The sequence below is a fragment of the Geotrypetes seraphini genome, chromosome 17 (assembly GCF_902459505.1).
Source record: "Geotrypetes seraphini chromosome 17, aGeoSer1.1, whole genome shotgun sequence".
Lineage (NCBI taxonomy): Eukaryota > Metazoa > Chordata > Amphibia > Gymnophiona > Dermophiidae > Geotrypetes > Geotrypetes seraphini.
The window spans coordinates 31,394,662-31,412,293 of record NC_047100.1 but is presented as its reverse complement, the minus strand read 5'-3'; the positions used below and the strand labels follow the sequence as shown (position 1 = coordinate 31,412,293).

At 44.5% G+C, this 17,632-nt stretch overlaps 1 protein-coding gene across 1 annotated transcript in view; it reads left to right on the top strand.

Moving 5' to 3' along the window:
• The window catches only part of SYN2 (synapsin II), a 502,630-nt gene that overhangs the window by 461,023 nt on the left and 23,975 nt on the right, over window positions 1-17,632 (top strand). The window contains exon 13 of the mRNA XM_033926098.1: window positions 7,842-8,091. Coding sequence (XP_033781989.1) covers window positions 7,842-8,091 — 250 coding nt within the window. The remainder of the gene's footprint in view (window positions 1-7,841; window positions 8,092-17,632) is intronic.

Below are 17,632 nucleotides of genomic sequence, written 5' to 3'. Positions count from 1 at the left end.
CTGTATTTCTTGGCAGGGTGTGTTTATGCATGCATTAGTGTGAGTGTTCTCCGGTGCTTTATGCGTGATGTTTGTGAACTAACTGTACAAATTCTAATGAAAAGAGTCAAGCCAAGGTAGACTACTGTCTGTTAAAGGAATGTTGGAGCTAATGCTTATATATGCATATTATAAGACTGTCTTTGCATGCAAGCATGCTTAGATACAATATTTTGAGCAAGGGGGTGGGGAGGCAGGTGCTTCACAGTATAGGTTTAATGTTCAGGAGTTTGTTTGTTTGGTCTTTTGTTTGGTTTGGTTTTGTTTTTCTTGTAAATGTTTCATTTCTGATTGTTTCCCCCCTTTTTTGTATAAACCCAGTTGTGAGACCTTGAGCAAATGCTGGAAGTGTGACTGCAGTATTTTCTTTTCTGTGAAATATCTTGTACAGCTTAATGTGCAATAAAGAGAAAATTATATCTGCATTCAGTGTAAAGTCGTAAAGTTTCTGCGGGGTCAAAGGTGGGCGTGGAACCTTAACGTCTCTGCTGCAGAGTGAGGGAGATGGCTTTGGAAAGGAAGGTTTTCGGACCAGGCCGCTGCCTTCTCATCCTCTTCTAGAACTCCTCAAATGATCATGCATTTCTATTATAGCTTTAGTCTTCCACACGTGTCTATCGATCAGCCACGGTCTTCTGCTCGCCATTAGAGAATGCAAGAGGAAGATACGCAGAAGCAATTTTTAATGTAGCTTTTTGGAGGGGTTTTAGCACTGTCAAAAGACTTAGGACCCTTTTGCTAAAATTCAGCCTGGGCTAGCACAAATTAACATGCGCTAGGTATAAAATAGAACAGGCATGTGAAAAGGGCCCCTTTTCAACATACAATAGCATTAACTGATATTTTCTTTAAAAAGGGAATATTAATGCCAGTTATTCAGCAGCCAGCTTCAGCAAGTGTTAATTGAAGTCATTTAGGGGTCCTTTTATTAAGGCGCACTAAAGATTAGCATGTGTTAAATGCTAAGGAACCCATAGAATATAATGAGTGCCTTAGCATTTAACACGTCGCTAAATCGGTTAACGTACCTTAATAAAAGGACCCCTTAGCAATTGGAACAGAAACAAATTTAAAACATACAATGAAGTAAATTTTTTTCATATTAATTTTGATAGTACCCATGGCATTGAGCATTGTCATCTGCCCTGAGGTTAGGATACCAGGGGTCTCAAAGTCCCTCCTCGAGGGCCGCAATCCAGTTGGGTTTTCAGGATTTCCCCAATGAATCTGCATGAGATCTATTTGCATGCACTGCTTTCAATGCATATTCATTGGGGAAATCCTGAAAACCCCACTGGATTGCGGCCCTCGAGGAGGGACTTTGAGATCCCTGGGTTAGATGTTCTTGTCTTCACCTCAAGACATCTACTAAAAACGAGAAAAGACAATGATATCTGGCCAGGGAATGAAATAGTAGATCCTCCCTCCTATTTATTCCCTAACAATGCCAACGGCAAGCCCTGCATTAGATATTCCTGTTAGAATAGTAATGAAAATTAACAGAAAGATTTTAACTTGACTCCTAGTTCTCAAGAATAAAACAGACTCTCATTAAGTCAGGCAGAATGTAGGAAGATTTGGAGAAAATCTGTGATCTTATGTTGTCTTGTGATGAAAGCTTTCACTTTGCTCTTTAATTACAAGTACCACCAAAAGAGGAAATGTGGTGTACGAGGGGCCGCTGAAAAGTTCTCAGCCCAACCAAGAAGAGAATGAAGTGGAGCCGTGAAACTCACAAGTTAATTTGAAATGAAAAGTGTGGAATAACTTGTAAGTTTCACGGCTCCACGTCATTCCCTTCTTGGTTTCAACGGCCTCTCGTAGTCCTAGAGAATTCATACCAAATCAGCTACAAAAACATTTGCCACTTTACTTATTTATTTCTTGCAATCGATTAACTGCTTTTCTGAAGAGATTTATGCGACATCAAAGGGTCATTAAAAAAATATGCTCATGCCTTAAGTTGAAGAGTAGTCCTTTCATTTTTAAATGCAAACACACCACGTATCTCATGATCTGGATAAATTTTGACTTCCATGGTCCAAAAACTGCAATAAGATTGCCACTAAATGTGAAATCTACCTCCCTTGAAGACAAGCATTCTTCTGCTTCCAGAACAAAATCTTAGACAGTGCTAATATAGAAATATAGAAACATGATGGCAGATAAAGGCCAAATGGCCCATCCACAGTAACCTTTACCTCTTTCTCTCTCCGAGAGATCCCACGTGCGTATCCCAGGCCCTCTTGAATTCAGACACAGTCTTTGTCTCCACTACCTCTTCGGGAGACTGTTCCATGCATCTACCACCCTTTCTGTAAAATAAAGTAATTCCTTAGATTACTCCAGAGCCTTTCACCTCTTAACTTCATCCTATCATTGCAGAGTTTCCTTTCAAATGAAAGAGACTCGACTCATGCACATTTATATTACGTAGTTATTTAAACGTTTCTATCGTATCTCGCCTCTTCCACCTTTCCTTCAAAGTATACAGATTGAGAGCTTTAAGTCTGTCCCCATACGCCTTACCACGAAGACCACCCACCATTTTAGTAGCCTTCCTCTGGACCGATTCCATCCTTTTTATATCTTTTTGAAGGTGCGGCCTCCAGAATTGTACACAATATTCTAAATGAGGTCTCACCAGAGTCTTTTACAGAGGCATCAATACCTCCTCTTTCCTAATATCTTACCACTAGAGCCAGCAGGCTTCCAGGGAGTGCTTCTATAAGACCATGCCACTAGTATATGCAAATTTAAATCAATGTACACACCTGATGATCTGCAAGCAATCAAACGTGCATGTTGAAAAAGTATATTGCTAGAAGAATAATATCCCAGTGGAAATTTGTTTTTACAAGTACCACACTCAACCAGGAATTTTTGAAATCTCTAGTTTTTTTTTTAACTCTCTCTTTAGTGAAAGAATGTTGTACATAGGGCACTTAGGTCTTCGTTTACAAATCCACGTTGGGCTTTTTTATCACTGGCCGCAGTAGTATTAGCTCTGCTGCTCATAGAATTTCTATGAGCGTCAAGAGTTAATACCGCCATGGCCATTATATAGACTTCTAGTCTTAAATATATCTGTACAGTTTCTCTTCAATGATAGCCGGTATTTTGTGTTCATTTAAATTACTGGGCCGCAGGCTTAGATCAAGAATTTGGAGGAAAGGCGGGAGAGGGGAGATATGATAGAAATGTTAAAATACGTGATATAAATGCACATGAGATGAGTCCCTTTTATTTGAAAGGAAGCTCTGGAATGAGAGGGCATAGGATGAAGGTACAAGGCGATAGGCTCTGGAGTAATCTGAGGAAATACATTTTTACAGAAAGGGTGGTAGATGCGTGGAACAGTCATCCGGCAGATATGGTGGAGACAGAGACTGTCTGAATTCAAGAAAGCCTGGGATAGGCACGTGGGATCTCTCAGAGAGAGAAAGAGATAATGGTTACTGCAGATGGGCCATTTGGCTTTTATCTGCCATCATGTTACTATGATTCTAGAACCATAAAGCTCTATGACATCACAATGCAGCTATAAAGAGCCTTAGCCTATAGGGAGAGGAGGACATAGTGGATGCTGTGACTGGGCAGACTGGATGGGCCATTTGGCTTTTATCTGCCATCATGTTACTATGATTCTAGAACCATAAAGCTCTATGACATCACAATGCAGCTATAAAGAGCCTTAGCCTATAGGGAGAGGAGGACATAGTGGATGCTGTGACTGGGCAGACTGGATGGGCCATTTGGCTTTTATCTGCCATCATGTTACTATGATTCTAGAACCATAAAGCTCTATGACAGGGGTGTCCAATGTCGGTCCTCGAGGGCCGCAATCCAGTCGGGTTTTCAGGATTTCCCCAATGAATATGCATGAGATCTATTTGCATGCACTGCTTTCAATGCATATTCATTGGGGAAATCCTGAAAACCCGACTGGATTGCGGCCCTCGAGGACCGACATTGGACACCCCTGCTCTATGACATCACAATGCAGCTATAAAGAGCCTTAGCCTATAGGGAGAGGAGGACATAGTGGATGCTGTGGCTGGGCAGACTGGATGGGCCATTTGGCTTTTATCTGCCATCATGTTACTATGATTCTAGAACCATAAAGCTCTATGACATCACAATGCAGGTATAAAGAGCCTTAGCCTATAGGGAGAGGAAGACATAGTGGATGCTGTGGCTGGGCAGACTGGATGGGCCATTTGGCCTTTATGTGCCATCATGTTTCTATGAAGGTGTTGTGCAAAGGGGTTTTTTTTGTGTTATGATTCATTCAGATAAAGTGGGGTTAGGTGTGCTCGTGCTAATCACACTTGACAGTAATGCATGGTAGGAAACCTGTCTGGGGGGAAACTGCAGGTGGAATGGTCCAACAGTTACCACACAGTCTTTGCACTTACTGCATGATATTTTGGCTATAAACCTACCACATTTACGCAAACATGCCCCATTGTTTGTGTACTTTTGCAAACTTAAAATCTGAACTTTATTTCTATAAACACAGAGACAAGCCTTCATAAAGCACGGCCTCGTTAATGAGTGCCCTACATCCAGCCATTTTCACACGGAAAGATTAAAATTTACATACAGATTTCATAAATCTCTGGTTAAACAGCAAAAAGATTGCGGAACAGAAGATCAGATGTACCAGTTTGTAGTTTAATAAGCGTCCAAAGAACTTAAATACAATCCACAAATGACCCAACTTGGACTGTGTTTCAGCAAAATAAAAATACCTTCCCTTGATATCTTAAATATAAAAAACATAAAATTCACCAAAAATCCAAGTAGCTAAGAGGCTACAAACAAACTGGGCGTTTGACCCAGTTCAATATGTGCAGATTTAAACTAGAAGTGAAGAGAATGTATCTGAAAGAAACAGATATTAGGTAAAGGAATTATGGTGGAAAGGCAAGAAACAGGAAATGGAGATAATGCCTATACGGCTGTCTCTTCTTTTGCACGGCTGATGAGTAGGATGACCCAATATCTAGTTCTGTTTTGGGGGTTTTAGACTATGCATCACGCTTATTTTAAAACTTGTTTTAAAAGAGTATTATGCAAGACTTTGGTTACATGAAATCTGCTTATTAGCACGTAATCCTAAAAGTTCTGCATACTTTTAAAGACTATGCGCAATCCACGCACCACTTAGGCCTGACTTTCCTTGGTCCACAGGACAGCTATGCATGAGTCTAGAAAGTGCATATAACTTTTATTGAATCGCGTTACAAGCGCCATCCTTATCAGCGCTGATTTTTTAGGCTAATATTTGGAGATCTAAGTTATTTGTCAATAGATACTAATGGACATGTGGTTTAGGAACTAGATTTTTCTGTCAAGTGTTCTAGAAAGCATCGGGGAAGGTACATCAGTTGGCACCATTTTTCTCAAGCTAGGCTGATCCAGCCCTGATTTCACCCTATGCCACCTGAGAAATTCTTGTGCTTCTTTTCATAAATTTAGTTTAGCATGGCATTTGATGAGCCACCGTACAGAGGAAAATCAAAGTGGCGTCCAATAGAACTAAAGGATAGGAAAAGAACTGCCTAATTGTTTACAAGTCCTTCATAGCATAGAATGAAAGCAGGGCTAGATTCACCTATCCTGATAAACCGGGTTGCAATTCTACTCTTGTCATGCCCACTTCTTTCTCCCACATTCAGGAATGATATTGCCCTGTGAGCCCTGGAATCTCCCACGCTTCACTCCCCTTTCTCCCTCTTCGGCCCAGCATCTGCTCCACCCCCAGCAACCTGAACCGACTCAGTAGGCTTCCATCTACTGTGTCCCCTTCCTCAATGATGTCATTTCCTGTTTTTTCATGGGCAGGGATGTGGCAGAGGGAAGCTTGCAGAGCTGGTGCAGGTTGCCTATAGGAACCACCATGAGTGGCATCTCTGAGGTACACTGGGATGGGGGGAAGGAGTGGCCTTAAAAAGATATGGACAGATGGTAGGCCCCAAAGCAACAGATGCCAATTTGGGGCAGAGAAGATGGTAGAGAAGAGAGGGAGTGACAGATGCAGGGGTTTAGGGGAAGCTTAAAAAAATTGCTTTGGAGTGGGCGCACCTAAAATGATAGGTCTGGCTACACCCCTGCATTGAGGACTCTTTCATCCCCTGGAAAGCCAAAATTACAAGCAAATATTCAGCTGGATGTGACAGGAATTGAACTGCATTTATATCAGCTGCAGAATGCAGGCAAACCCATATTCTGCTTCCTTACCTTCCACATGCACACACAGAAACGGGCAGTTTCGTTTTCAAAAGTCTGCCGTAATTCATGGCTGCCTATTCTCTCCAAGTAGTCTTTGCCAGTCCTTTTTCTACAGACTCGTCAAGAAATTTCAACCGCATCTCCTTAGCCTGCAAAGGATTGCCACAGGCCATGTGCAAACACCTGACGCTGGATCAAATGTTGTCATGATTGTCCGTTATGATCTGACGGAACACAATTTCAGCCAGGAAGCCTGCGAACCAGAAATCTGATGATGCAGGCTTTCTTTTGAAGAACTGCCGATTGGTTTAAGTCAGTGGTCTCAAACACGCGGCCCGGGGCCACATGCGACCCGCCAGGTACTATTTTGAGGCCCTCAGTATGTTTATCATAATCGCAAAAGTAAAATAAAACAGTTTCTTGATCATATGTCTCTTTAGCTATAAATGACAATATTATTATTGGAGACTTAGCCAAAAGGAAAGATTTATAAACTATGAAGAGTTTTACCTCATGCAAAATTGTCATTTCTTTAATAAGACATTAACTATTTTTTCTGCGGCCCTCCAAGTACCTACAAATCCAAAATGTGGCCCTGCAAAGGGTTTGAGTTGGAGACCACTGGTTTAAGTGCATGCAATTTGTTTTTTCCCAAACATAGCTGTGGTTTCAGGAGACTGTGCATCACCAGCTTGCATCATGCCTCTTAAAATACCACAGTATGTCAATAAAATAAGATACTCGTGATCGAAAAGGTCATTTTGTCCAAACCTTTATGAGGAACTATATAGCATGTCGTGGGCGGAGTGAATTTTTCAGTGCCTGGTCAGGCCTTGGGTTGAAAGTCTCTCAGTCAGAGGAAGCGTTTGGTACACTTATTGAGGCTAGATCAATCATTCGTTCTTAAAAAAGCAAGCTGAAAGACAGTGACTTCCTTTTCATCTGTCACTCCTGGATCCTAGCAATCTTAAAATCTATGTATTGCAACTCTATAATAATGAACTTGCTTATACAGAGAAGAATTTCCAGTGCCCTGTTCCTTTCCAGTCTTTTGGAGCGCATTTCAAAATGTTGCACTGGTATGAAATGGAAATTTAACAAAACCTTTCCATCTCATGCTCAGCGTAATTGTAAATTCCACAAGAAGAGACTTTGGCACTGTAAAATTTTCAATCAACAAGCCATAGATGTCATTGAAATTTAAATACTCTATACCGCAGAATGTGGAATAACCTTGTAAAGTGAGCATCAATGACATTTCCCTTGTGCTTTGATATGATCATGGTAAACATTTATATGAAGATAAACAGCATAAACCGAATGTGTTAAGGAGGTAAAGCACCAAAAACACCTTTACATTCATAATGTTCTTTTTAAAGTAACCTAATGGGCATCGTGTTATTATGGACATGGTTAGAGGCAGCTTTGTTAGTACTTAAGTTGTCCAAGTCTTCTAGAATTGGTTTTCTCAATTTTAGCATCTTTTATGTCAAGAAACAATACTGGCTATAATAGACCCTCCTTGATACTGTAACATTATGAAGTTTTTCTTGTACTGAACTTAGGGGGCCCAGTGCAACCCCAAGGAATGCACTCTCAAAGCCAAGAGCCGCTGCAACCACAGCGAACGTTGCCTCCAAGGACGTCTGCCCAGGAGCCACCAGTTCCCCGGCCCGCAGGTTCTAAGCCAGTGAAGCCGCCTGCTCCCACAACTCAACAGCCACGGCCTCAAAGCCAAGGGCCTTCGAGCACCAGCAAATTGCCAGAGACACAGTCTGCTCCTCAGCAGAAGCCACAGACTCATCCACAACTGAAGTAAGCTTCTTTCTGTACAAGAATGTACTGTCTTTCGAATGAACATGCTTCCTTTCCAGCTGAACCTGTTTAAGAAGCTAGAACCCCAGTTAGGGATTGAGGGGAGGGGGGGTTAGACCAATTTCAATGAGTTGAATAGTTTTTCCACATCAGTCTATTGGGTTAATTCAAAAATAAGCAGCAAAGCACAAGAGACTTTGCACATGTATTAAAAGTACATTAAACACATACATAAAATTGTGCAAGCCTATTAAAGAGTCCTTGGTCCTTTATAGCTGGACCCCAACACGGTCTGTGTTTCGGCTTCCGTAAAAAGCCTTTCTCAGGGGGGTGTGGGTAATCCAGTAGATGGTACTAATATACTGGAAATCTAAAAAGGATTAAAAAGTCCTCGATCCCAAGCAGTGTGGAGGAGTTCACATGCGGGAACCCAAGAGCAATCCTTTTTAGATTTCCACACCCCCCTAAGGAAGGCTTTTTTCGGAAGCCGAAACACAGACCGTGTTGGGCTCCAGCTGTAAAGGACCAAGGACTCTTTAATTGGTTTGCATGATTTTATGTACCTACCCTACCCTGCCACACTTTTTCCTGTGCTTTGTTCTATTACACGTGGGGCTGTTTCTTCCTTTTTGTTGTCAAAAATAAGCAGTTAATTCATAAGCAAAATATATCCAACCAATCCCTTAAGTGTTTAAAGGACCGTCGGAGTGATTTCTCAAAACTGTGTTTGAATGAGATTTTTTGAAACACATTTGCTCATCACTAGATTATTCTCTCATTATAGTCCTAGAGACTATAACAAGAGTCTTCCTAAAATTCCAGAGACTACTGATCATAGGAGATATTAACCTCCACCTTGACGATAACACCAGCATGGACTCAACTGAATTCAAAGACTTCCTCACCTCCCTTGGCTTCACCACTCCTCCACCCACACCTACCCATGATAAAGGACATACACTAGACATCATCAGCTTCCTCGACCTGACTGAGCACAAAACTTCTGCCGAAGAGGCCCGCTGGGACCTTGTCCCGTGGTCTGACCACCTTCTAGGCTCTTTCTGCCTCCCCATCTTCATATCTCATCTAGGTACTCCACCCCGGCCCACAAAATCTATCACCTACCGCAAAAAAATCACGAGCGAATTGTTCTGGACCCAATTTCTTAACCAACTTCCCCCTTCTCTTAAACACACAGACCCAGAGTCCAACTGGCATAATTGGGTTATCCTTTCCTGGACTACCTACCACGCTCTGGCCCCTTTATCTACAAAATCTATCTCCCACTCCCACAAAGCCCCCTGGTACCTTCCATATCACAGGGAACTAAAACAGAATTGTCGAGCCCTGGAACGGAAATGGAAAAAATTGAAATCCCCCTCAGACAAACAATCCTGGCGAGACAACATCAAGTGCTATAACACAATACTAAAAAAAGCAAGAAAGAATTTCTATGGAGATAAAATCACCAGATCAAAAAATCAAAATAGTACTCTGTTCTACATCTTGCGAAACTTAACCTCAAAAAACGACTCCACCTCTCCCCTCTCCCCTCCTTCCGCAAACGACTTAGCCAAATTTTTCAATGAAAAGATTTCCACCATAAGGAGCTCTTTCCCCTCAGCAGTCTCTTACAATTCTCTTCCTCCCAATGACTCAAACCCTATCCCAGCGGATAGATCCTGGACGACATTTGAACCCATATCTGAACCCCAGATCTCTAAACTCTGCCTCAGACTGAAATCCTGCAAATGCATCTTAGATCCTTTCCCATCCCACCTTTATGAAAACATTCCTGCACAGGCCATCTCCTCCCTTACGAGACTCATTAACTCTGCTCTACTATCAGGCTTGTTTCAACAAAAATGGGCCACATTGCCTTGTCACCTATTCTGAAAAAAGCCGATCTCGACCCCTCCCTACCATCAAACTACCGTCCCATAGCAAATATCCCTCTACTTACCAAACTTCTAGAAACCATAGTTGCTACCCAGCTCTCCTCCTATCTCGAGAGATTCTCCATTCTTCACCCCTACCAACATGGCTTCAGACCCTGCTTTAGCACTGAATCCCTCCTAGTTTCCCTAATTTCAAAGGTACAACAACTACACTCGCATAACAAATTCGTTGTCCTACTACAATTCGATCTTTCTGCTGCTTTTGATGTCGTCCATCACGACATACTACTTTACCAACTTTCCGAGATTGGAATCGACTCCACCGTCCTAATGTGGTTCTCAAACTTCTTACGCTCCCGTTCCTACACCGTCAACACAAATGGCACCATGTCCACTCCTTGGACTCCATCTTGCGGTGTCCCTCAAGGATCACCCCTTTCCCCTATTCTCTTTAACATCTACATGTCCTCCCTGAAACTCTTTCAACTATCCCCCCTGGAAACAATCTACACTTATGCAGATGACATTCTTGTCCTCCTTGAGACTGACCAGAACCTCACCAACCTCCACGAAAACATTACAGCTTGCATAATGAGACTCCGTGCCTGGTCCCTCTCGGTACAGATGAAACTAAACGAATCTAAAACAAAACTACTATGGCTCGGCCCAAAATTCGAACACCTGCCCACACTTTTCGCACTACCCACAGGCGATACACTACAGCTCGAGTTCTCATGCAAGGTCCTTGGTATCACTATTGATTCCTCTCTCTCCCTCAATGACCATCTCAACTCCTTGGCAAAATCATGCCTTTTCAGCCTTCACATGCTGAGGAAAGCTAGATCCTACTTCAGCCAACAACACTTTGCCATCCTTGTCCAATCCATCATCCTCTCCAAACTAGATTACTGCAACGCCATCTACTTAAATCTATCAAAAAAAAGTATTCTAAGACTCCAGCTAATCCAGAATACTGCAGCCAAACTGATCTTCTCAAAACGCAAGTCTGACCATGCCTCCCCACTCCTTGCCAAACTTCACTGGCTCCCAATAATCTCCAGAATCCATTTCAAATGTTCCTGCCTGGCTTTCAAGATCATTCACGGAATCCTGCCTCCTCTTATCCCACTGTCTTTCAACTCCTCCAGTCCCGACTCCTCCAGAACTGCCCAAAGGCTTAAACTAGCCTTCCCCTCTCCACGCGGCATCCACTATTCAGGCAAACTGGGAAAATCCCTTCTCTTCAAAATCACAGGTCTTTGGAACGACCTCACCACCCCGCTGCGGAACCTGAGCTCCCTTCAGTTATTCCGCAAACAACTGAAAACCTGGCTTTTCAGCAAATTGTAGCTCTATCCTTCCCCCCTTTCTCTCCCCCCTTCTACACATAAGTTCATGTAATCCTTTTTCTTCTTCTCTACCCACTATTTTAAGTTCTTGTAAACCGTGTCGAGCTCCATTCTCATGGAGATGATGCGGTATATAAACTTAAGGATTAGATTAGATTAAAAAGAAGTATAAGAAGTGTGTACTTAAAAAAGCTTAAGAAGAACTTATAAAATGAGAGAATAATCTAGTGAAATTACAGTGTTGGACTGATGAGAAAAGGTTCAAACACAGTTTTGAGAAATCACCTCTGACAGTCCTTTAAACACTTTAAGGGATCGGGTGAAAATGTTTTGCTTATGAATGAACTGTAAAGTGTTAGCATCCGCTATAATAATACCCTTAGCGCGCGTGCGCACTTCAAAACTTGATGGGTCCGTGGTGCTGTGCCCGCGCATGCGCAGTGCCTGCCTCAGCTGATTTCTTGATCTCTGACGCCAGCTGACTTCTGATTACGCTGTGCTTGCCGGCTTCCCGACCCTGTTCCTCCAAAACCAGAGAGGAGGTTGGGAGGAAAAACAAAGCCGGCAAGCACAGTGTTAGAGCCCCCGGAGCATGGCCGAAGTCACTTCCTGGCTAGGGCAACATTGGTGGGAGATAGGGCAGGGAGGGAGGCTTCAACTCGCTGCTCCTGTTTGCTTCGGGCCTTCCTCACTGTCGGGTCCTGCCTTTTTGGAAACATAAAGTAGATGGGATCCGGCAGTGACGAAGGCCCGAACCAAGCAGGAGCAGTGAGTTGTAAATGCTGCGGTGTCGACGGCTGTGTGAGAACCGGGAAGGAGGGGGGAAAAGAATGAGAAATGCTGCCGATGGCTGTGTGAGACCGCTGGGGGAATGCTGCTGCAGCACCCTTTTGGGGAGACAGAGTGAAAGAGGGAGAAGGAAGACCAGGGAAGAGGGGGTGGAGAAGAAAAATGCTGCTGATGTACAGGGGGGAGGTAAAAGGAAGGGAGAAGGGCTACTGCTGGACAGGGGGTGCAGGGGGCAAAGAAAGAATGGCCTCAGCTAAAAGTTTACACATCTATTCTAGCACCCGTTAATGTAACGGGCTTAAACACTAGTATATCCATAAGTTACTATCAAACTAGTGCTGTCAATTTCAAAAATAAGCATAACATCTCTGATTCAGCCTCCATCAATGTTCAAAGCAATTTTCACAGACCTCAGTAGAAATCGTTCCTGATTCAGTGAAAACTCATATTTTGAGGATTCTGATGATATTTCTAAGCTGAGATAACAATATTCACTTCCCCCATTATACATGAGAAAAAGATCAAAATTAATATAAGCCCAAGAAGAGGCAACCATAGAAACATAGAAACATAGAAGATGACGGCAGAAAAAGGCTACAGCCCATCAAGTCTGCCCACTCTGCTTACCCACCCCCTGTCTATGCCCTAATGACCCAATTTCCTTATCTTGACCCTCGTAGGGATCCCACATGGGTATCCCATTTATTCTTAAAGTCTGGCACGCTGTCTGCCTCGATCACCTGCACTGGAAGCTTGTTCCAATGATCAACCACTCTCTCTGTGAAGAAATACTTTCTGGTGTCGCCATGAAATTTTCCGCCCCTGAGTTTGAGCGGGTGCCCTCTTGTGGCCGAGGGTCCCTTGAGAAAGAAAATATCATCTTCCACTTCGACACGTCCTGTGAGGTACTTAAATGTTTCGATCATGTCTCCCCTCTTCCTACGTTCCTCAAGAGTGTAGAGCTGCAATTTGTTCAGTCTCTCTTCGTACGAGAGACCCTTGAGCCCCGAGATCATCCTGGTGGCCGTCCGTTGAACCGATTCAATTCTGCGCACATCTTTACTGTAATGTGGCCTCCAGAATTGCACACAGTACTCCAGATGAGGTCTCACCATGGCCCTGTGCAACGGCATTATGACTTCAGGCTTTCGGCTGACGAAACTTCTATTGATACAACCCAATATCTGCCTTGCCTTAGATGAAGCCTTCTCCACTTGATTGGCAGTTTTCATGTCTGCACTGATGATTACTCCTAAATCTCGTTCTGCTGAAGTCCTAGTTAAAGTTTCTCCGTTCAAGAAGTACGTCCTGCATGGATTTCCGCTTCCGAGGTGCATGACCTTACATTTCTTAGCATTGAAGCCTAGTTGCCAGGTTGAGGACCAACTTTCCAATGTAAGCAGGTCCTGCGCCATATAATTCTGTAAACTGCATTCACTTACTATATTACATAGGTTGGCGTCATCAGCGAATAGTGTTATTTTACCTTGAAGCCCTTGAGTCAGATCCCCTATGAATATGTTGAAAAGGAGTGGACCCAGGACCGAGCCCTGCGGCACTCCACTGGTCGCCTCCGATGTTTTAGAGAGGGTACCATTAACCACCACCCTCTGAAGTCTGCCACTCAGCCAATCATTGACCCATGCAGTTAGTGTCTCTCCTAACCCCATCGATTCCATCTTGCTTAGCAGCCTGTGGTGTGGGACACTGTCAAAAGCTTTCCTGAAGTCCAGGTACACAACGTCCAAAGACTCTCCCAAGTCCAACTTTCTTGTTACCCAGTCAAAGAAGCTGATGAGATTGGATTGGCAGGACCTACCCTTGGTGAATCCATGCTGACTGGGATCCCGAAGATTCCCTTCATTCAAGATCGTGTCCAATTTGCTTTTAATTAGTGTTTCCATGAGTTTGCACACTATTGATGTGAGACTCACCGGTCTATAATTCGCAGCCTCTGCCCTGCAACCCTTTTTATGCAGAGGAACGACATTAGCTAATTTCCAGTCCAGGGGAACTTTCCCCTTACTTAGGGAGAGATTGAATAGCTCAGCCAACGGTTTCGCCAGGACATCGCTCAATTCTCTGAGCATTCTTGGGTGCAAATTGTCTGGTCCCATGGCTTTGTTCACCTTGAGTCTTGCCAGTTCACTGTAAACTTCACCTGGTGTGAACTCAAAATTCTGAAACGGGTCTTCTGTGCTTTGTGTTGCCTTCAACTGGGGACCGTGTCCCGGTGCCTCACAGGTGAAGACTGAGCAGAAGTATTCATTCAGTAGTTCGGCTTTATCGGAATCTGCTTCCACGTAACTTCCGTCCGGTCTTCTAAGGCGTACTATCCCGCCTGTGTTCCTTTTTCTGTCACTAATATACCTGAAGAAGGATTTGTCCCCCTTTTTAATGTTTTTTGCCAGAATTTCTTCCACTCGAAGTTTTGCCTCCCTAACTGCCATTTAGCAATGTTACTTACCGTAACAGTTGTTATCCAGGGACAGCAGGCAGCTATTCTCACTAGTGGGTGATGTCATCCGACAGAGCCCCGACACGGACATCTTGAAAGCATGTCTTGCTTGAAGAAACTTAGAAGTTTCGAGATGCCCGCACCGCGCATGCGCCAGTGCCTTCCCGCCCGATGTACCGGGCGTGTCTCCTCAGTTCAGGTAGTTAGCCTGAGAAGCCAACCCAGGGGAGGTGGGTGGGACATGAGAATAGCTGCCTGCTGTCCCTGGATAACAACTGTTACGGTAAGTAACATTGCTTTATCCCAGGACAAGCAGGCAGGTATTCTCACTAGTGGGTGACCTCCAAGCTAACCCCAATGGGATGGTGGGAGAGTTGGCAATTTCAAGAGAATAAATTTTGTAACACTGTTTGGCCAAACTGTCCATCCCGTCTGGAAAAAGTGTCCAGACAATAATGAGAGGTGAATGTATGAACCGAGGACCAAGTGGCAGCCTTACAAATCTCCTCAATCGGTGTCGATCTGAGGAAGGCTACAGAGGCCGCCATTGCTCTGACCTTATGGGCTGTGACCTTACAGGGAAGGGATAATCCAGCCTGGGCATAGCAGGAAGAGATACAAGCCGCCATCCAGTTAGAGATGGTGCGCTTCGATACAGGTCGTCCCAACTTGTTTGGATCAAAGGAGACGAAAAGTTGAGGAGCAGTTCTGTGAGGCTTTGTGTGATCCAAGTAGAAAGCTAAAGCACGTTTACAGTCCAGAGTGTGCAAAGCAGCTTCCCCAGGATGAGAATGAGGCTTTGGAAAGAACACTGGAACATAAGAACATAAGAAATGCCTCCGCTGGGTCAGACCTAAGGTCCATCGCGCCCAGCAGTCCGCTCACGTGGCGGCCCATCAGGTCCAGGACCTGTGCAGTAATCTTTTATCTATACCCCTCTATCCCCTTTTCCAGCAGGAAATTGTCCAATCCTTTCTTAAACCCCAGTACCGTTCGCTGCCCTATAACGTCCTCTGGAAGCGCATTCCAGGTGTCCACCACACGTTGGGTAAAGAAGAACTTCCTAGCATTTGTTTTGAATCTGTCCCCTTTCAACTTTTCCGAATGCCCTCTTGTTTTTTTATGTTCTGAAAGTTTGAAGAATCTGTCCCTCTCTACTCTCTCTATGCCCTTCATGATCTTGGAAGCACGATGGATTGGTTGATGTGAAATTCAGAGACCACTTTAGGCAGGAATTTCGGATGAGTACGAAGAACCACCTTGTCATGATGGAATACAGTGAACGGTGGATCCGCCACTAGGGCCTGAAGCTCACTGACACGGCGAGCAGACGTGAGGGCCACCAGAAAAACCACCTTCCAGGTGAGATACTTAAGTGGAGCCTTGTTGAGAGGTTCAAACGGAGGCTTCATGAGATGAGACAGGACAACATTGAGATCCCAAACCACAGGAGGAGGTTTGATAGGAGGGTTGACATGAAAAAGACCTTTCATAAATCTGGAAACCACAGGATGAGCAGACAAAGGTTTCCCCTGTAGAGGCTGATGGAAAGCCGCAATAGCGCTCAGGTGGACTCGTATGGAGGTAGATTTGAGACCAGACTGAGATAGGTGTAGAAGGTAGTCCAATACAGAAGAAAGGGAAGCTCGCTGAGGTTCCGTGGCATTGGAAATACACCAGGAGGAGAATCTAGTCCATTTTTGGGAGTAGCATTGTCGAGTAGCAGGCTTCCTGGAAGCCTCCAAAACCTCCCTCACTGCTTGAGAAAACTGGTGAGGAGTTATGTTGAAAGGAACCAAGCTGTCAGGTGGAGGGACTGCAGATTGGGATGAAGTAGTGAACCTTGATGTTGAGTGAGAAGTGAAGGAAACACTGGAAGAAGTATGGGCTCCCTGCTGCTGAGTTGAAGTAGAAGGGAGAACCAAGGTTGTCTGGGCCACCGAGGAGCAATTAGAATCATGGTGGCATGGTCTGATCTCAACTTGACCAGAGTCTTCTGAATGAGAGGAAAAGGAGGAAACGCATATAGGAAGCGATTCTCCCAATCCAGCAGAAAAGCGTCTGCCTCGAGGCGGAGAGGAGTGTAGATCCTGGAGCAAAACTGAGGCAGCTTGAAGTTGTGGGGGGCTGCAAAGAGGTCTATCTGAGGTGTCCCCCATTGTGCAAATATCTGATGAAGGGGTTTGGAATTGAGCGTCCATTCGTGAGATTGGAGAAGACGGCTCAATTTGTCTGCCAAGACATTGTCCTTCCCCTGAATGTATACAGCCCTGAGGAAGGTGTTGTGGCGGACCGCCCAATCCCAGACTCGAAGAGCTTCCTGGCAAAGGGAGGCCGAGCCCGTGCCCCCTTGCTTGTTTACATAATACATGGCGACCTGATTGTCGGTGCGAATTAGGACTACCATGTCGTGAAGCAGATGTTGAAAAGCCTGAAGAGCATTGAAGATGGCTCTGAGCTCCAGAAGATTGATTTGATGGAGTCGTTCCGCACTGGTCCAGAACCCCTGAGTGCGAAGACCATCCAGATGAGCTCCCCATGCATAGTTCGATGAATCGGTCGTGAGAACCTTCTGGTGGGGAGGAGAGTGAAACAGCAAACCTCTGGATAGATTCGAAGAGGTCATCCACCAAAGAAGAGACTGCCGTAGAGCAGGAGTGACTACAATGTGGCGGGACAATGGGTCGGACACCTGAGTCCACTGAGATGCCAAGGTCCATTGAGGAATTCTGAGATGTAGTCTGGCAAAAGGCGTCACATGAACTGTGGATGCCATGTGACCCAAGAGGACCATCATGTGTCTCGCTGAGATGGACGGGCGAGAAGACACCAACTGGCAGAGTAGAAGAAGAGCATCCATGCGTTGAGGAGGAAGGAACGCTCGAAGTTGGATGGTATCCAGGACCGCCCCGATGAAGGGGAGAGTCTGGGTGGGCTGAAGATGTGACTTGGGAAAGTTGATCTCGAAGCCCAAGTTCTGCAGAAAACAAATCGTGGTCAAGGTCGCCGAAATGACCTCTGGGGCCGACGGGGCCTTGATGAGCCAG